General features: G+C 42.7%; 1 protein-coding gene across 4 annotated transcripts; it reads right to left on the bottom strand.

Annotated features, from left to right (window-relative positions):
* Window positions 1-1,014: 1,014 nt before the first annotated feature.
* Window positions 1,015-20,604, bottom strand: LOC106605123 (protein eva-1 homolog B). 4 transcript variants are annotated; one of them, XM_014200453.2, is made up of 5 exons: window positions 20,261-20,604; window positions 16,501-16,538; window positions 5,254-5,405; window positions 3,005-3,104; window positions 1,015-2,802 (listed from the first exon to the last, which is right to left on the bottom strand). In XM_014200453.2, exons 4-5 carry the CDS (start codon window positions 3,069-3,071, stop codon window positions 2,366-2,368), a joined length of 504 nt encoding a protein of 167 aa, XP_014055928.1. In that variant the 5' UTR covers window positions 3,072-3,104; window positions 5,254-5,405; window positions 16,501-16,538; window positions 20,261-20,604; the 3' UTR covers window positions 1,015-2,365. The 4 variants fall into 4 exon arrangements, with proteins under 4 accessions (XP_014055928.1, XP_014055930.1, XP_014055929.1 ...); XM_014200455.2 differs by lacking the exon at window positions 5,254-5,405; XM_014200454.2 differs by lacking the exon at window positions 16,501-16,538.
* Between the last annotated feature and the right edge of the window lie 771 nt (window positions 20,605-21,375).

Genomic DNA, 21,375 nt, shown 5'->3' with positions numbered 1-21,375 from the left:
TGGATATAAAACACTTTGAAGTTTGTAGAAATGTTAAAATAATGCATGAGACTATAACACAATTGATACGGTAGAAGACAATCCAAAGAAAAACCACCTGGATTTTATTCTTTGAGATCCCATGCTCTTCCAATGGAAAGCTATGGTTCCTATGCAATTCCAGCTCCCAGATTGAAATTCCTATGGCTTTTACTAGATGTCAACAGTCTTTGTTCAAGGTTTCAGGCTTGTTCAGCATTTTGAGTTTTAGTACAGGGAGTCAGAGTTGGAAATCAGTATGTGGGCACGCAACGAAGAGGACGCGCACTTGCTAATCTTTTATATTGAACATACTTCTTTCCGGTATGAAATACTATAGTTTAATTACATTTTAGGGTACCTGATGATTAAATAGTAACGTAGTTTGACTTGTTTTAACAAAGTTTAGCGGTAGCTTTATTGAATTCCTGCATGTTGAACTCAAATCGATGGCGCCAACTAAAAAAACTTTTGGGGATACAAAGAAGGATTTTATCTAACAAAACGACCATGCATGTTGTAGTTGGGACCCTTTGGATTGCAAATCAGAGGAAGATTTTCAAAAAGTAAGTGATTATTTAATCTCTATTTGTGATTTTATGAAGCCTGTGCTGGTTGAAAAAAAAAATACGTTGATGTGGGGCGCCGTCCTCAAACAATCGCATGGCATGCTTTCGCTGTAAAGCCTATTGTAAATCAGACAATGCAGTTAGATTAACAAGAATTTAAGCTTTTAACCGATATAAGACACTTGTATGTACCTAGATGTTTAATATCCAGAATTTTTAAGATGATTTATTTGAATTGCGCGCCCTCCAATTTCACCGGAAATTGTCGACAGGTGTCCCGCTGACGGGACGCCTAGCCCTAAGAAGTTTTAATAACCTGTGCAGCTAAAGCCCAAGAGAATCAAACTGGATAATGATCATACCCAAGATACATACGCAGATTGTGTTATTCATCAACGTTCAACATGATTCTGTTGGCAATCAAATATCCTTTTGTCCTGTGTTTTATTTCAGACAATAAAATAAGACTTTATTTCATTTAGATAGACCACTGGGTTTTGCCAAAACATTTAGCAAACAAGTTTTCAAGATACTGTATTATACAAATCATATCTATTTAACATTTCAAGGCACACATGGGAGCAATTGATTAAAAATAACAATTCACTATGAGTGACCTTACAATCCATTGTAATTAAATGGTTCAACTGAGGTTTTTCAGTTGTTAAATTTCAGCCCTCGACAATCTTTATATTGTACAGTATATTCAAAATACATAGTCCAGGGACATTTTAAGAAAGAGCATTGTTTGTCTAAAAGACATTAAGTGGAACAGAAACAACCACAAGGCCTTTTGAGTTTCACACTTTAATTACTTAATTTCCCCTAGTGTAATTGGTTCTGAAAATAGCCTAAAACTGTGTCCTTAAACTGAGCAAACTGAGCAGTCCAATTCCAAAATGACTTGACATCAGGTGAAAAATGGTCCCACCAAATCTATTTCTATTTTCTTACTTAGGCAAAACTATTTCCTCACAGAAGGTTCCAAGACCACTCTAAAGCATTGAGGATAATTTCCTAATATAATGACAAACAGCTCACGGCGCTGTCCCGCTGTAAACTCACCAGTGTTGAGGGAAACATGGCCCCATAGCAAACAAAAGAAACTGACCTCTCATTGCAAAATACTTGGTCCCTACTCCCTACTCCCTACAGTATCTCTGGCTATTTGTCAATGGCTGTATTAGTCCTTCCGAGTAAGGGCAATACTTTTTTTGTTTTTCGAAGGGCAATACTTTATTCAGGCATCTCTCTACACTGTAGACTCCAATTATGATACATGTTCCCATTCACATGCCTAAATCACAAAGCAGCTGAACTGGTCTCAAAGGTGCCTTGTGGTATAACTCCATTATGGCAGTGGTAGTAGGTGACAAATGTTGATGGGGGAAATACATTCACACAGCACACCACTATCACATAGTGTTAGAGTCAAGACTTACACTTCAGGGGCCTGTTCAGAGGGATGTCACGTTACGGAATGTTCAGATAGAAACTTATCGTGCAGAACAGATATGTTTGTCTTTCAGGTAGAATAGTGAATTGTGTCAGTTCTATTCATTATATTTCTATCTGCAACATTCAGAAGATTTCACATCACTGAATACACCCCAGATCGAAGTAGCACGCCACTTGTGACCTGTCTGTATACAACAGCATGAGTGACACCCCTCATGGGAATCTGTCTTTGGCGGGTGTGGACCACAGTGTACCCCCTGATTCCATAGCACCATAGTTCTATATAGTATCTCCATTCAGTGGCCCCGTAGTACTGGACGTTAGTAGTAGTGCACCCGACCTATAGTGCCTGTTCCTGAACCCAGGATATCAGGCTGCCCATTCCTCCAGATCTCCCGTATGATTCGCTCCCTCTCCTCCAATCGCTGTGCCCGCTCTAGCTCCTCGGCCGACGTGAACACGTTAACGCTCAGTGTCCCGTCCGATTGGCTGTGGTTGTGGTGGTTGCCAATGGGAATCTCTGTGGTGGGCAGGGGGGCAGGTGCTTCGACGTCACCCTCCTCTTCCTCATCCTCATCCTCGCTATCTTCATCACATTCATCCTCACTGAAGTCCTTTAAGTGTTTCTTCTCGGGCGTGGAGGCCGGGATGTTGGTGCGGGGCTTGCAGGAGATCCGGATGACGAGGAGGCAGAGGGTGAGAACCAGGCCGAAACAAACCCCGATCACAAAGTACAGCCCAAAGCTCTCTGGGTTCTCTACAGGACAGAAAAAGATAATTGGTAAATTCACCTAGTATTAGAAAACCCCACAATATGTCAAAAAGGTATTGTGCTAGTAGCCTAAATCAATATTGTTATGACTGGCACATTGGTGATTTTGTTTCATTGATTACTTTTGTGGTACTTTAAAAGCAATGTGAGAACTGCTGATGTTAAAGTGATTGATTGATTGATTGACCTTTGATGTGTGCGTAGGCAGCTATGCTGTTGCTCAGGAGGTCCATCTCTTTCCTCTTTGCGTCCATGCTGACGATATGTCCAGTAGCCTTTGCTTACACCTAGAACAAATAAACACAACCCACTGCATCAGAATTCCTTGCGATCTCAACTTCATTGCCATGCATGCAATGCCAAGTACTGTATGCATTAATGTATGCATGAATTCAGTTATTCCCACCGTGTACCACAGAAAGTTCCACAACAAACAAACTGACACAACGAGACTTGGCCAAAAGACACATTTGGCCAAAAGACACACGCTACCCTCATGCTACCCTCATGCACTACACCGAAACACTTCTGCTACCACAAACCCCCATAATTCCCCTCCCCTTTAAAATGTAGTTAAAGTGTTTAACGAGTGCCTCTAGTGCCACACTAGATGTTTTCTTGTTTGCTATCGCGCCAAACGCACTGACCACAGACTTTCTCCATCGGGACATTTTCTGAAGAGTGGTGTTACAAGTTTATCAACTTTCAAAGCAGAATTACTTTCACATTGTTCCTCAACTGTAGTGTATGATATACTACATTTTTCTACATAAGAACGAATTGAGCCGGTCGGGCACATATGTCTTTGGGTGGGTGAGGACCAGTCCTACTGGTCCAGCTGTGGCAAACAAAAACTCCACTTATTCGTCCTCAAATACCAACAGCGCAAACTGGGATCATGACGCGTTTGGAACATGGTCCTGCCTGTGAGCCGTGACAGGCCTCTACAGTGAGGGACCAGGGGTCAACTCTCTTCTCAGAAGCCAATGAACAGCACTTCCTCCAACGAGCGTCCCGGATCAATGGGAGCAAGGCCCAAAGCCCTCTGTGTTGTTTTTACAGTACCTGTTTTGTTCACCCTTTCAATTTCCCTGACTGACACAAATGGGTGAAAACCTGGAAGACCTGTGTTGTTGCTATTGTTTAACTATGTATTTTAGTCACACTTTTACTGACCCTGACTGAAACAGAGTCACTGGGTTTAATTTTTTTTTATCTTGTTCTGAAGGCAGCTCTGCCTGGAGAGCAGAACCAAATGTGAATGATTGAGTTTAGACAAGTAATTTAATTGGTTTAAGTTAAGTTTTGGCCACTGGGCTTATCCCTGGTGACGCTTTCTGGTCGTCTGAGTCTTTTCCTCAGCGTTTCCTGTCGCTCTGTTTGGCTCCATTGTGTTCCTGCAGGCCCTCGATGGCCCGGTCATTACTCCCTCACCTCAGACTCCCCAGGAAGTCTCAAGTTTCCCTCACAGAGAACCTTGCGGCACCACGCCTCACCACACAACAAAAGTATGACGCCTGGTCCTGCTTCTTTTCCTATGTGGTCTGTTTTTATTTTCTGTCAATTACATAGGCGAGCCCCTATGCTACCACTGTGCTTTGAGAGAGAGAGAGAGAGAGAGAGAGACTGTTTCCAATCAGAGTGAGAGGCTGGGTGGATTTGCCCATATGGAACACTCTATCCACAGGGTCCTGCTGGGTCTCTCCTGCATTTCCTGTGCAACCCCCTCTCTTCAACCTCAACCCTTGTCATAGCCCTTTCCTGCTGACTCTGCCCTTTTCTCGTCCGCTCCACTATTGTTCTCCCCCCCGACCCGCCTTGATGACATCCTCACATGGTACATGGAAGGCACATGGCACAGGAAAACCAAGATGTGATATATAGTGACACAGGGGTCCAGCCAATACGAGTATCCCTGAACCCTTCGATGTGTTAGCATGTTAGCATTAGCCTCCGATCCCTTTCATTCTACACGTGTTCTGTGTTATGGCTCCCAGGGGAGCAAACATGTTGTTCAAGTAGGAAAAGATGGCTGACTCTAGCACAGTCACATACAGTACTAACCCGTGGAATTGCTCACAACAAGCTAAGTCATAGCACATGGCATGATATTCTCATAGCCTACAGATCATTGACATAAAAAATGGCACAGGTCACCTGTTTTTGTTCTGTCACCTCAAATTTGTTGGCTTATCTCTTCAGTCTATGGATTTTACACTAATGTGAATCCCGATGATATTATACTGTTGTTATCACGCTCATTTGTTAATGCAGCAAGGATAGAAAAATGCAACAAAAACATTGGTCAACCATATGAATTGCACATGCCTGACTCTTTAAAAAAAGCGCAATACTCTTTCTCTTGCTCTAAGATATAAAGATAGGCAATAAGAAGCACAGACAGATGTACACCTTGTATTGTATCATAAACCTTACCATAAAATGAAGCTGTAGAGGTAACTATTCAGTCCCAGCTCATGATGGAAGTGGAGAGGTTTGCTGAATGATTGAGCTACCCTCTCTCTCTGTCTCTCTGGATCTATGCCCGTGCCCTTCGCTCCTCAGGCCGAACAGTTCATTTGGCCGCCCTGAGACAAGAGCAAACACGCAGACACTCACACAGCCGTCAGCCTACATCAGATCCAAACTCACTGAGGCGTTTGCAATGCAAACAATGACAGGCCTTTTGCTGTTGCTGAGGGATACACAGTCCGGCAGCAGACAAAATACAGGCTTAGCTTTCAGTAGTACAAAAGTTCATATTTCGATACGCATACATATACAGTGCATACTGTATAAATACAGTTTACATACGCATATGTTCAAAAGGCATGTAAGTAACTATGATGAAAAGGCATGTAAGAAAATATATTATAAACGTTAAACACTGAAACACTGCACTTGTTCATGTATGGAGACTACACAACAATAAATGATGTGCAAAGAAGAAAGAGGCATTTTTTGGTGGGGGATTTTTCCATGGTGTTTGTAATCAAACATGACAAAGATTGAATTCTCTCTGGGTTTTTGTGTGTACTCCTAAGCACTGATATGTTTGAAGTAAAGTCAAAGCTGCTTACAATAAATAAAAGTATATAAAATATCTCTGATAAAGCCACAGGCTGATGTTTTCCTGGAAACAGTTTAACACATAAACTTAAGTCTCATCCCATCTCTGACACATCAAACCACTGTAATATCCTCAGAGCACTTTGTCTCCAAGAAGTAGAAATCCTAGTCTATAAACCCGACAGCCACAGTATATCTCACAGAATATGAGCAGCTCTTTAAATGCCAGGTGGGGAAAGAGGACCGTGAAAAACATTCAAACGTTTTTCACAAACCCTTTTTGTGTTGTGAGGAAAAAGCCCAGTGCCAGTTTGAGTTGGTTTAGCAGGGCCTCTTTGCTTTCCAGTGCAGATTCTGATCTTGCTGACTCTTGCCAGACCCTATGTACACTAATGCTGGACCGAGAGAGTGTTCGGGGCTAGCAGGGACACAGGGAACAGTCGCCATGACAGCATCTCTCCACTCCAGGCCACCGAGTCATATGGTCAGTCAGTCCCCTGTGAGCCTTTTGTTTTGGACCACAGAAGCAGGTTCCATCCGCACACTCTTCCTGTTTTTACTTCCTTCCTTTTCAATTACTACAACTTGTGTTTGAACAGACAAGGTCATCTTTCCCCCAGCAAATCATTCATGTAGCCTGGTCCCAGATCGGTTTGTGTTGTATGTATAGCCAACTACAATCATTGTAATTGCCAAACAAAAACAGATCTCGGACCAGGCCACCTTGGCCTAATTCTTGCTGAGCTATTTGAAACAATTCATCATCTAGGCAAAGCAGTCAGTATGCGCATAGGATACTGTCTAAAGAGCTTAGGCTTTCCAATGCAATATTATGCTTTGGTCTCAAGGGTAATAAAGTGTAAGGTCCGAGCGACTTCACCAGTTTTCCAAGGTCATGGCTAAGGATTGGACTGCTAACTGGGCCTAACTGCTCTTTTCTCACAGTGGAATGCACCAGAATGAAATTCGTCAGAACTCAGGCATCTGAGAAGGGTGGTTAAAGACAACCGGAGACTCGTTTAAAGCCAATCTCAACAATAATTAACCTGGGTCTGTTGTTTTGTTTTTGTTTTGCCCCGAGGAAGAAATTATGAACAGACGTGCTCTCCACCTCCCTCAATCCCATGACTCAACTTTCAGTCATGTTCTCCAAGTGACTTAATTTTCTATTCAATAGCAGATGTTGCCATGCCCCTTGACTGCTGGAGAGAAAAACACGGTTCACATATGTTTCAGTGTTTCTGCAGTTTTGGGGACCATGAATGTGTGCTGAAAATGTTCAAATGCTAACTGGATCATTATGCCACTACAAAAAAAATTGACATAGAACCAAACAGGGTTTTCCTACACTGACATTACCATAAAACACCCTTTATGGTACTATAACCTTTTTTGGAAAATAAATAGAGGCACACTCCAAGCTAATGTTGTGTGAGAAGGCTTCAGCTTTGAAGGCCTCACTCATAGATTACATCACCTCGCATGTTACCAAATAATGCCTGTCATTCATTCCTAACTGACCACATATCCTCAGGTCAAACAATTTGAACACACAATCCACTTCCTGTGTCCTCACTCACATGGTGGGCATCATCAGTCAACCAATGACTTCACATTTAAGCCAATCAGTTTGTACTTAAGAGTGTAAGAAAAGTGTATCTTGACACCACGTCAAGATACAAAAACAATGAAAAGTTCATCCAAGTCTCAAATAACTGTAAGGCCTAAGCACAAATAGTGCCGAGACTGACGCTGAGGTAAACAACATGTGGTGTTGTGAGGCCTGGGAAGAGTTCATTCTCTATTTCTGACTGACAATTGTTTGCTTTGGTTGGGAGGACAGAGAAACCAAATTAAGGAAAACCCTGTCCGTTAAATTGTGTGATATTTTTGTTCTTATCATCTTGGAGAAGAGCACAATAGCTTTTCCTTTCCTACCAAGTTTTCCCCCCATACATCCGGTTGTACTGTCAGTCCGGAACCTAGTCCAGACAAATGCCCTCTACTCCCACTCCTTAAACGGCAGCCCCGCCACTTGGTTTGCTATAAAGCTGGGTCAAAGAAATGTAAACAATGTGAATTCATAGACAAAGGTATGGTAACAATGACTGACTGTCCACGAAGTCAACATGATAGTTTTAAAGTGGACCTTTAAAGTGAAGGATAACATTGTCTGATTGTCTGAGCTAATCATGCTGTTATTGTCTTGTGGGGAGAAGCTGATTATGCCGTCTCTCTAGATAAAGATAGTTCCTAAATGATTGACCAGCCACATAGTGACAGGGACCAACCTCAGAGGCAAGAGTTTTCGCTCCTATTACCAAACAGAAGCCCTTTTCCCCAGATACGTGTACACTATAAACCATTCATAAAGTATCTAACGATAGTACTCCTCTGCCACATCTGAGAAATCACATTAACAACCCATGAGTAGGAATTTATCCAGGGAGTGAAGCCATAATTGAATAACAATGAGAAAATGCATGAAAAAATACAAATCCCACAAGGGAGCAAGTACACCTGTTTCCTCATGATAATGACACACTTTGAACCACAGAGGGAAAGGGATATTTTTGATACCTAGAATTTCTGTGCTCCCGCAATATTTCCCTGGCACAATGGATGCTCTTTCTGTGGTTTGCCTGGCATAGGTCTTCAGTGAGTTGAAAAGCCCAGATTTGAATTTAATCACATTTTGTTGTTTTTATACACAGGTATAGCCTATTATACAACAACTCTGGCATGGGAGATCAGAGACATAGCTGGTGTCACTTTGAGTTTGAGTGTAAAGTGAGGACAATTTTATAGCATTCATCAACTTTGCCCCTGACAATGTTAATTAAAAAGATCCTTGTTTCTTTGATTTTTATTTCTGCTACTGAGAGAGAAAATCTGTCTGGGATTAATGATCCATGGGATCAAATGGACCACTAAGGAATAATTTATTCATTGTTTTGAGCACATGGAGGCAGTTCTAAGCTCAGTATACTCCACTTGACATTTGCAACGTGAATAAATACTGTATGCTAGAATTGTGCGGCCTGTAGAGCTACTGCTTTGATTTACTTGTTTTCCATTTTTCTCAGAAAGCCATGATGTGAGATTCTGTAAGTAGCAGAAAAGCAGGTTAATGGCTATTCCCTAGATGCTCATAAACTGAAGTTGTATCACAGCAATATCTACTGGATGTTTTTTTCCATACCTTTCCTATTTTAACAGATTTCTGTAAAAGAGTTTACCATGTGGCTTCAATCACGGCAGTGTATGGTCTCCCAGGCTTTCTCTAGCCTAAACCCAGCCAACCAAGATCACCTGACCACCAACCAAGGCAGGACAGCATCCAAATCCAGAAAAGCCTGAACTTCAAGTTCAAGCTCCCTCTGGGATTTGACTAGATGGGATACAGCTTTTGTCATTTAGATTTTTTTTGTAGCAGGTTAGGAGAACATACGCAGCAGGTTAGGAGAATATACGTAGCAGGTTAGGATATGTATGTTAAGGTTAAGAAAAGGGTTAGGGTTAGGTAAAATGCCCCCCCCCCCAAAAAAAGTTTGATGTTAATTTGACAGAAGCTTCTAGCCGTATCCCTTCTAGCCGTGACCCTCTCCCTGAGACAGACAGGCTGAGGTGCAGGCAGTAATGTTCCACCCAATAAACACGGACACTTTTCCTAAGAGCTAGGGCTCTGTTCGCCGGGGCCTGCAAAAGCATTCAGAGGGTAGGCATCTGGTGAAGGCATTTTCTGTCCAGCGCGGCTGGTCTTTCTTGACGACAGTAAAGGGTTGTAAGGGCATTTCAGAGAAAAGAGAGTGTCTTCCTTTCTTGTTTTCTCTTGACATGGGATCTTGGGGATCAAGCTGTGCTAAGTGTTGGTGCTGTTTTCCATTGCACCGTGCCCTGGCCATGGGCTCGTACTGTGGGGGGAATTATTTCAGTTTGAGCCCAGTCAGACATGTGTTTACCATCAGGCCCAGTGACACCGAGCACAAGGTAGAGCTGACCCCAAAGATGTCTGCCAGCTGAGAGTATGGGGAGCTCCACTGAGCTGAGACTCAAACGTAGAAAATCTACTTTTCGTTTTCTCCTCCCGAACAGCGAGCAGGATTGCCACCCAGTGAAGGCGGTTTCCAAACATTAGCCTTGGATTAACTTTCTCTGGGTTATAAGTGAGCCATTTTAAACTGCCCACCAGGCAAACTGGGAGAATCAACCATTTTTGTAGATATTTTTTCACCCAACTTTTAACCAAAATGCACTTACATGGCTCAAAGATTGTTTTGATTTCACTTTCAATTCACACTCATTGACAACGCAATCAAATATAAATCAAAACTTGACGTTGTACCGACATTTGTGCACAGTGGGTGGACAGTTTTGATAAGTTGTTGAATTTGACTTTAGTCTCACTTAACAGCTTTTTAACACTGTAGCTTTCAAGGACCAGAACTTTCTTCTCAGCCAAGGCATTACTAAACATTCTGATCTAATTCACAGGGCAAGTACTCAATAAGGAAGTTATTTTGGTTTCTTTATGTCATACTTCTCTACGTGAGGCCATGATTTCATTTAAATGGAGAGTGTCATCTTTAACTCCACTCCAACTTGGTTCAGCAGAGAAGCCTCTATGCTTTTCAGTGCGAATGTAACTGCAATCCGTGACAAACCGAAGCAGGCATTTTAGTGACATAAGAAATTATCTAGAGAGCAATCTTTTTACCCCGTGAGGATTGGGCTGGTGGGGGTATGGGGAGTAATGGAGATACGGGCCCATGGGGGTGGAGGTTATTAGTGGCCAGATGTGGGGTTGAGGGGTTTGATATTAGACAGAGACAAAGTGCTGCTCTCCTATGGAAATCCAGAAGAGAAAACACATGCTCTATCACCATATCAACTTTATCATACGTGCTCCAACGCAATCCAGCTCATGCATGTTAACATTAGAAGCCTACTCCCTAAGTTTGCTTTATTCACTGCTTTAGCACACTCTGCCAACCCGGATGTCCTAGTCATGTCTGAATCCTGGCTTAGGAAGGCCACCAAAAACCCTGAAATTTCCATACCTAACTAGAACATTTTCCGACAAGATAGAACTGCCAAAGGGGGCGGAGTTGCAATCTACTGCAGAGATAGCCTGCAGAGTTCTGTCTTACTATTCAGGTCTGTGCCCAAACAATTTGAGCTTCTACTTTTAAAATCCACCTTTCCAGAAACAAGTCTCTCACTGTTGCCGCTTGCTGTAGACCACCTTCTGCCCCTAGCTGTGCCCTGGACACCATATGTGAATTGATTGCCCCCCATCTATCTTCATAGCTCGTGCTGTTAGGTGACCTAAACTGGAACCTGCTTAACACCCCGGCCATCCTACAATCTAAGATTGATGCCCTCAATCTCACAAACATTATCAATGAAACTACCAGGTACAACCCCAAATCTGTAAACAAAGGCACCCTCATAGATATCATCCTAACCAACCTACCCTCCAAATACACCTCTGCTGTCTTCAACCAGGATCTCGGCGATCACTGCCTCATTGCTTGCGTCCGTAATGGGTCTGCGGTCAAACAACCACCCCGCATCACAGTCAAACACTCCCTAAAACACTTCAGCGAGCAGGCCTTTCTAATTGACCTGGCCAGGGTATCCTGGAAGGATATTGACCTCATCCCATCAGTAGAAGATGCCTGGTTATTCTTTAAAAGTGCTTTCCTCACAATCTTAAATAAGCATGCCCCATTCAAAAAAAATTGAACCAGGTAAAGATATAGCCCTTGGTTCACTCCAGACCTGACCACCCTTGACCAGCACAAAAACATTCTGTGGCGTACTGCATTAGAATCGAATAGCCCCCACGATATGCAACTTTTCAGGGAAGTTAGGAACCAATATACACAGGCAGTTAGGAAAGCAAAGGCTAGCTTTTTCAATCAGAAATTTGCATCCTGCAGCACAAACTTGAAAAAGTTCTGGGTCCCTTTAAAGTCCATGGAGAACAAGAGCACCTCCTCCCGGCTGCCCACTGCACTGAGGCTAGAAAACACTGTCACCACCGATAAATCCACGATAATTGAGAATTTCAATAAGCATTTTTCTACGGCTGGCCATGCCTTCCACCTGGCCACCCCTACCCTGGTCAACAGCCCTGCACCCCCCACAGCAACTTGCCCAAGCCTCCCCATTTCTCCTTCACCCAAATCCAGATAGCTGATGTTCTGAAAGAGCTGCAAAATCGGGACCCCTACAAATCAGCAGGACTAGACAATCTGGACCCTCTCTTTCTAAAATGATCAGCCGAAATTGTTGCAACCCCTATTACTAGCTTGTCCCTCTCTTGTCCCTCTCTTTCGTTTCGTCTGAGATCCCCAAAGATTGGAAAGCTGCCCCGGTCATCCCCCTCTTCAATGGGGGAGACACTCTAGATCCAAACTGCTACAGACCTATATCTATCCTACCCTGCCTTTCTAAGGTCTTCGAAAGCCAAGTTATCAACAGATCACCAACCATTTTGAATCCCACCGTACCTTCTCCGCTATGCAATCTGGTTTTCGAGCTGATCAGGGGTGCACCTCAGCCACGCTCAAGGTCCTAAACGATATCATAACCTCCATCGATAAGAGACAATACTGTGCAGCTGTATTCATAGACCTGGCCAAGGCTTGACTCTGTCAATCACCACATTCTTATCGGCAGACTCAACAGCCTTGGTTTCTCAAATGACTGCCTTGCCTGGTTTACCAACTACTTCTCAGACATAATTCAGTGTGTCAAATCGGAGGGCCTGTTGTCCGGACCTCTGGCAGTCTCTATGGGGGTGCCCCAGGGTTCAATTCTCGGGCTGACTCTCTTCTCTGTAAACATCAATGATGTCGCTCTTGCTGCTGGTGATTCTCTGATCCACCTCTACACAGATGACACCATTCTGTATACTTCTGGCCCTTCTTTGGACACTGTGTTAACTAACCTCCAGACAAGCTTCAATGCCATACAACTCTCCTTCTGTGGCCTCCAACTGCTCTTAAATGCAAGTAAAACTAAATGCATGCTCTTCAACCGATCACTACCAGCACCTGCCCGCCCGCCCATCAAGCATCACTACTTTGGACGGTTCTGACTTAGAATATGTGGACTTCTACAAATACCTAGGTGTCTAGTTAGACTGTAAACTCTCCTTCCAGACTGACATTAAGCATCTCCAATCCAAAATTAAATCTAGAATTGTCTTCCTATTTCGCAACAAAGCATCCTTCACTCATGCTGCCAAACATACCCTCGTAAAACTGACTATCCTACCGATCCTTGACTTTGGCAATGTCATTTACAAAATAGCCTCCAACACTCTACTCAGCAAATTGGATGCAGTCTTTCACAGTGCCATCCGTTTTGTCACCAAAGCCCCATATACTACCCACCACTGCGACCTGTATGCTCTCGTTGGCTGGCACTCGCTTCATATTCATCGCCAAACCCACTGGCTCCAGGTCATCTATAAGTCTTTGCTAGGTAAAGCCCCGCTTTATCTCAGCTCACTGGTCACCATAGCAGCACCCACCCGTAGCATGCACTCCAGCAGGTATATTTCACTTGTCACCCCGAAAGCCAATCCCTCCTTTGGCCGCCTTTCCTTCCAGTTCTCTGCTGCCAATGACTGGAACGAATTGCAAAAATCACTGAAGCTGGAGACTCAAATCTCCCTCACTAACTTTAAGCACCAGCTGTCAGAGCAGCTCACAGATCACTGCACCTGTACACAGCCCATCTGTAAATAGCCCATCCAACTACCTCATCCACATTCTGTTATTTTTTTGCTCCTTTGCACCCCAGTATCTCTACTTGCACATTCATCTTCTGCACATCTATAACTCCAGTCTCTATCACGCCAGTGTTTAATTGCTAAATTGTAGTTATTTCGCCACTATATTCTATTTATTGCCTCACCTCCCTTATCTTACCTCATTTGCACACACTGTATATAGACTTTTTTTCTATTTTGTTATTGACTGTATGTTTTGTTTATTCCACGTGTATCTCTGTGTTGTTGTTTGTGTCGTACTGCTTTGCTTTATCTTGGCAAGGTTGCAGTTTGAAATGAGAACTTGTTCTCAACTAGCCTACCTGGTTAAATAAAGGTGAAATTAATTACAAAAAAAATAAAAATACTGTACATACAGGGCCCAGGACATTGATGCTCAGAATTGGAACTTATTCAATGAGTTTGTGTGTGTGTGCGAGAGAGTGTAAGTGTGTGTGTGTGTGTGCGGGAATGTGTGTGTGAGACAGAGCGTGATGGTGTGTGTCCGTGCATACACCCATATGTGTGTTAATTTTTGCCTCCTCATATGCACTCATATGCACTTAAAGCACAGTAACCCTCAGGTGATCCCCAACATCAAGCTCCAAAAATAGAGTTGTGATCTCTGATCGATCTGGGCCAGCATGTACCATCCGACCACCACCACACACTGCATTCATTACACAAAACTTGTGATTACCCTATGACACAAAATGTGTTAACCCTTTCCATGAGTGGCTGGGCAGAGTTAACCATGTCCTGTCCACAAACATGTATAGCTGGTTTCGTGGACATAAATTAAGCCTAGTCTTCTGGGAAAGTGACACGTGGTGTCATTTTTAGTCTGTATGGCATGAATTCTTTAGTTCGTCAGGGTACAGTTTTGTCAGAGCTGGACAAACGACTTGTTTGGTGTAGACCATAAATATTTGATGACCGACCTTAAACTATAATTCAATCATAAGATTGAGCTTCTGAGTCAAGTGTCTCTTATTTAATGTGCAATCAATGAATACTAGAGATACTTTACAAACGTCACTGTACCAGTTTCCAGAGGTGTGAACTCGAGTCACATGACTTGGACTCGAGTCACACTCGAGTCACAAATATGATGACTTGCAACTCGACTTTGACTTTACACCAGTGACTCGTGACTTGACTTGGACTTGAGCGTTATGACTCGATCTGACTTGATACCCTCCCCAAGCCCAAATATGAAAAATTATGCTATTAAAAAAGTGTGCAGCGCATTAACTCTTCATTTAACGGATTACCGTTTGAATCGGACAGCAGCCAATCAAATTGTGCCAGCTGAGAAAAAGTTGTGAGTGGCAGTGCAGAGGAATGTCGGCAGGTGAATTCAGATGGAGCCCTTGGAAAGAAGATACCCAAAATAATTATTTTCGGATATAAAGACGACGCTGTATCAACACTAAATGAATTGCAACTTGCAAAACATGCGGGAAGAAAATGACAGACGGAGGTGCAACAATTTCCAACTTTGTTCGACATTTGAAGCTGCATAAAGAACGGTAAGTCGTGGCTAATATAGCCGACAGCTATATATTTTATTAATTTAGTAGTGTATCTTGTAGGCCAACATAACGTTAAATCAATGAGCCTTCACAAAGTCAGTCAGTGCGGGAATGTAATCGTTGCAGCCAAGATTGAGCTACAACTGGCTAGGTAGCCTAAATCCTGCCTGATGTCACTGCTGTTCCTAAAACTATTGACATACGTTAGCCTACTGTAACCACACACAGAGAGAGAGTGTGTGTGTGTGTGTGTTAAGGTTGGGCGATTGTGTACAAGCCTACATCGTCCGATTGAGCCCCATAGTGATCCTCGATAGTCGATCACTATTGGGGGGGTCTTTCTCATGGCTACCCATGCATCTCCATGGAAATAATTTGGAAAGTAATTAATAATATATATATATATATATATATATATATATATATATATATATATATATATATTTTAAAGCATTCATGATTTGCGTAAATGTAATATACTCACTATTACTCTTGTTAAAAATATGAAATTGTATTACATTTGGTGAAGAGCACATTATGATTCGTTTAGGACTCGAAAACTCAAAGTTTAGGACTTGAGACTTGACTTGATACTTGACGGTCTTGACTTGAGACTTGACTCGGACTTGCCTGTCTTGACTTGGGACTTGACTTGGGACTTGAGTGCTAAGACTTGAGACTTACATGTGACGTGTAAAACAATGACTTGGTCCAAACCTCTGCCAGTTTCTGTGTGCTTAACCCTGTCATCTTGTTTTTATTCCTTTTTCACCATATGGTTTCTCTCTTCCCCCAGATTCCCATGTAAAGTTTAAACAAATTCAACCTTAAATGCAGGGCTCTTTATGTTCTTGGACATTCACATGTGTACAGAGATAGAGAGGCTTAGGCAAACCCGAGGGATTTAGCATGTCAAACATCCCCCTAAGTCTAAGGAGACCAGGGAGAAGCAGTCATTAGAAGGCATTGAGGCTTTATGAGACAGCAGTGGTTTTAGTTGGAGTCTTGCTAAACACAGCTTCAGAGATAAATCACTCATCAATCTATTATTTGTCAATGGCGAATCTGAATTGAATACAGTCTTGTTGGCTTTACATCTGATTAGACGAGGCAGTTCATAGCTTCTGAGTCTCTTTGAAAACCTGTTTCTAACATTTAATGGCTAGTGGTCTACAAAATATAATATACTGTACCTCCCACTTCATTTAGATAGCATGTCTCAAACTCTCTCTCATGTTACACAACAAAACAAAAATGATACCAACACAAATTTGAGAGTAATGTTTTACTCACCCTAAGAAGTTGTCAGATGTGAATTACTCTGTCAGTTTCTGCAAGGCAAGAACAGCAAGACCAAGGCAAAGGCTTAAATAGCAATACCAAGGCATCATTACAGGATTGTAGTGGTAATAAAGCAAATACACCACTCATCTTGATCCAGGGCTACAGTGGCTTACGAAAGTATTCATCCCCTTTGGTATTTTTCCTATTTTGTTGCCTTAACCTGGAAATAAAATAGATTTTTTGGGGGGGTTTGTATCATTTGATTTACACAACATGCCTACCACTTGGAAGATGCTAAATATGTTTTATTGTGAAACAAATAAGACAAAAAACTGAAAACTTGAGCGTGCGTAACTATTCACCCCCCCAAAGTTAATACGTTGTAGAGCCACCTTTTGCAGCAACTACAGCTGCAAGTCTCTTGAGGCATGTCTCTATAAGCTTGGCACATCTAGCCACTGGAATTTTTTCCCGTTCTTCAAGGCAAAACTGCTTCAGTTCCTTCAAGTTGGATGGGTTCCGCTGGTGTACAGCAATCTTTAAGTCATACCACAGATTCTCAATTGGATTGAGGTCTGGGCTTTGACAAGGCCATTCCAAGACACTTAGATCTTTCCCCTTAAACCACTCGAGTGTTGCTTTAGCAGTATGCTTAGGGTCATTGTCCTGCTGGAAGGTGAACCTCCGTCCCAGTCTCAAATCTCTGGAAGACTGAAACAGGTTTCCCTCAAGAATTTCCCTGTATTTAGCTCCATCCATCATTCCTTCAATTCTGACCAGTTTCTCAGTCCATGGTGGTGAAGCATGCTGCCACCACCATGCTTCACTGTGGTGATGGTGTTCTCAGGGTGATGAAAGGTGTTGGGTTTGCGCCATATATAGCGTTTTCCTTGACAGCCAAAAAGCTCAATTTTAGTCTCATCTGACCAGAGTACCTTCTTCCATATGTTTGGAGAGTCTCCCACATGCCTTTTGGCGAACACCAAATGTGTTTGCTTATTTTTTTCTTTAAGCAATGGCTTTTTTTCTGGCCACTCTTCTGTAAAACCCAGCTCTGTGGAGTGTATGGCTTAAAGTGGTCCTATGGACAGATCCTCCAATCTCCACTGTGGAGCTTTGCAGCTCCTTCAGGGTTATCTTTGGTCTCTTTGTTGCTTCTCTGGTTAATGCCCTCCTTGCCTGGTTCGCGAGTGTTGGTGGGCGGCCCTCTCTTGGCAGGTTTGTTGTGGTGCTATATTCTTTCCATTGTTTAATAATGGATTTAATGGTGCTCCGTGGGATGTTCAAAGTTTCTGATATTTTTTTCATAACCCAACCCCGATCTGTACTACTTCACAACTTTGTCCCTGACCTGTTTGGAGAGCTCCTTGGTCTTCATGGTGTCGCTTGCTTGGTGGCGCCCCTTGCTTAATGGTGTTAAAGACTCTGGGGCCTTCAAGAACAGGTGTATGTATACTGAGATCATGTGACAGATCATGTGACACTTAGATTGCACACAGGTGGACTTTATTTAACTAATTATGTGACTTCTAAAGGTAATTGGTTGCACCAGATCTTATTTAAGGGCTTCATAACAAAGGAGGTAAATACATATGCACGCACCACTTTTCTGTATAAAGTAATTTTTTTCTTTTCACTTCACCAATTTGGACTATTTTGTGTATGTCCATTACATAAAATCCAAATAAAAATACATTTCAATTACAGGTTGTAATGCAACAAAATAGGAAAAACGCCAAGGGGGATGAATACTTTTGCAAGGCACTGTATGTGTGTCTGTGAAAGCACTCTGAAGTGTTCTGTTGTCTCTTGTGCAGCAGAGGGCCAGGCAAATGCTTTAGAGTTTAGACAAGCGTTTCAAGTCAAGGATTGACCTGTGACTCCTTAGAGGCCACAGATAAGGCAATAACCCCAGTGATAAAACATGGGGCAGTGAGATTGAGGAGAACAAGAGGATGGTGGGGAACATAGCTGGGAGAGGTCAGATACAAGTCAACTGTCCCAAAACACGCTTGAGGGTTTAAGGCATTCACACTTATCCTCTGTTATCTGTCACTTTATCAGATTGACACAGGGAGGGACAGCAAGCTGCCTGCCCACTTAGAAATGCTAATTAGAGGGGACCTCTGAGAATGACTATCTCCTACTGATAAGAGGAGCTGACCACAGCACTCCAGTAGAGACGGTGTGTGCATGTGTATGTGTGTGAGACAAAACCATTATCCCCCCCCCCCCCCACACACACATACGCACACACACAGGACCCCTATATGTTGATAAAACGGAGGGCTGCACATCAGTGAAGCATGACGCTCCCACCTCGGCTCCCCCTGATATCGTATTACGTTGTTGATGCGGCCCTCACCAAAATACAGAATGCGGCAGGATGTTTGTATTTATTGCGGCGAAAGTGAAGTCATTTATCACCGCAAGGTTAGCCACTGTGCAGCTAGCGGCATCAGCCCTGCTCTCTGGCACTGATCCATCAGATACATGTTGTGGCAGTGAGCTCTTAGCTCTTGTAAGAGCTCACGTTGAGACACTTGTTGAGACACTCAAAGGTGAGCATTGCTTCTCTTGAGGACACTCCAACAAGAACAGTATAGCTCCTATAAATGAGCTTGGATCACGTAAAGATATGAATATAGCTCCTGTTCCCGGAAGGAAGGAAACAAGCTACAACACACAGCGCTGGAACCTATAGCTGTGTGTTCTACTGAGTGTACTGACAGAAAGGGAACCTCTAGTCGTCATGAGAGTTTTAAAGAGTTTTTAAAGTGTTCCCAAACTCGTGCAACCACAAGAGTACTGCTTTGCAGAGTTCTGAAGGAACATAAACTGCAAAACATGAAACAGCAGACACTCATTGAAACCACACTGTACCTAGACACACACCACAGGTCGCACCCCCATAAAAATCAGTCAGTTTAAGCTAGAGATATCAATTTTGCATTGGATGCATCTCAATCCACTGCATCTGCCTATATCGCACTTCCACATCTGTGATGAAAGGTGAAAGAGCTAGAACGGTGTTTGTCATACCATGAGACATCACAACAATCAGTCTTCCCAAACTATTATGACTCCTCCATGAAAAGATGAGACTTTCACGAACACGATGGTGTTCTCCGTTTTGCTCTACGACCCCAATAAGCGTCTTAGGACTCGTCTGAAGTCGGTACAGCCGATCTGTCAACTTCTGTCTGTAGAGTCCGAACAGTTTGGGCTACACGCTAATATGATACCAGTTGATAAAATGAATGGAAGTATGTATATATGTGAAGACTGTTTAGTGCCAAAACTAAGGGTTAAATACATGCAAAAAATGATTTACAAATGTTTCCTGATCCTTCTTATATCTCTCAGATATAGGAGAGACATTTCAGAACAAACTTCCTTTAGATTTTTGGGGGGACTATCTGTTGTTCGATGTAGTGAATCTGTTATTCAACGCGTTTGTATGGGCTAATAGCAGGACGGCCCAAATAATTTTTCATACATTTTTTTTAAACATATTTTTGGGGGATACTTCAAGGGGTCTTAAAATTCAAAATCAAATAGCAAAATTATCCTTGGTATGACCTTCTTAAAAAATTCCATATAGCTTAGTAGAACCCCCTCCCCCGGCTTAAAGCAGGGCTTAGACGCTTATGGGTTTTAAGGGAAACGCAAAAAGTTACAGCCTTTACATTGTAAATACAGTGATATAAATACCTCGTTGAGGTTCATATGTTATTGTACATACACAAACTGGGGTTGTCACACTCACCAAGTAAGTAGTACTGTCAAAGTGTCCTCTTAGGAAAGTTAATTCCTGTCAAGATAAGGTAAGGCTCGATGCTGGCCTCAGTCAAAACAGTCCACTTCTCGCCTCCAGGTTGGGAAAATCAACACAACAAGCAATCCTGACTTTGTCAATCTTGCCGATTCCCTGTGTGTGACTACTGCTGTTCTCCAGTCCTGGAGCGTGTAGAGAAACCTATGGGGAAGAGGTGGTAGCTTGCTCTGAATAACAGACTTTCCCTCTCCCTCACGGTCTCCACTCTCTCTGCCAGCAGCAGGAAAAGCTGTCATACAATCCCTCTCAGAAAGAGAGAGAAAAAAGGAGGAATGAGGAACTGCCAAAAATGACCAGGGTTTGGGAAAGAGGGAGGGAGGAAGGAAAGAGGGAGGGAGGGCGTATTGGGAGGGGAGTTCTTCCCCCTCGTCCCCTCTGTTAAGGAAACGGGCAGGAAAAGCACAACCCCCGACAAATGAAGGTTGATTTTCCACACTGAGTACAGAATGACAGAAAACACGAACAAAAACAAAACACGAGGCACGACAGTGATGGATTGTCGCTTACCTTTGGAGCTATTAATAATAACTGTGTATAAGAAACAAAACATACTGCATTGCAGCTTAAGCCTTTTTGATTTGAAGATGAATGGGAAAGTGGGACTTTTGGGGGGTAGGAGTAAACATGTAGTCTGAACAATATGACAACCCCCTCACAGTTGTGAGCCACACTCATATACATATGGCTATCAATATGATTTTAAAATCCATTATAGAGAAGAAAATGAACACTGAAGAGGTTTGACTGCATAATATGTGATATCTCTCTAGTAACTGTCCTTGCTGAATAACAAAATAATGCAAAACCACAAAGCCATGTAAGTATCCATAGTCTTCTGAACACTTTTGAAAAAAAGCCTACTTTTCAGGCTTAGCACTTGGCCATGACAGCATGACATGGCCATAAGTCCTACATTACGGACTCACAGCACATGCTCATCTTTTTTTGTAACCCAGACTTACTAGCAGGGAGGAAACCCCCAACCAACTGAAGAGAGTGAGCAGTAAATACACTAGACCACCAAGCAAAGCCTTGACCAGATTTAA

This window comes from Salmo salar, chromosome ssa05 (assembly GCF_905237065.1).
Source record: "Salmo salar chromosome ssa05, Ssal_v3.1, whole genome shotgun sequence".
In the NCBI taxonomy this organism is placed as follows: domain Eukaryota; kingdom Metazoa; phylum Chordata; class Actinopteri; order Salmoniformes; family Salmonidae; genus Salmo; species Salmo salar.
Note: the sequence above shows the minus strand (reverse complement) of the source record. Positions and strands in the feature narration are given on the sequence as shown.

What these genes read in the sequence shown, in the direction of transcription:
- LOC106605123 (XM_014200453.2), bottom strand. Translation starts at nt 3,071, where the DNA reads ATGGACGCAAAGAGGAAAGAGATGGACCTCCTGAGCAACAGCATAGCT. An exon ending in TGCCTACGCACACATCAAAG is followed by an intron (nt 2,803 to 3,004) that starts GTCAATCAATCA and finishes TCTGTCCTGTAG; the next exon opens with AGAACCCAGAGAGCTTTGGG.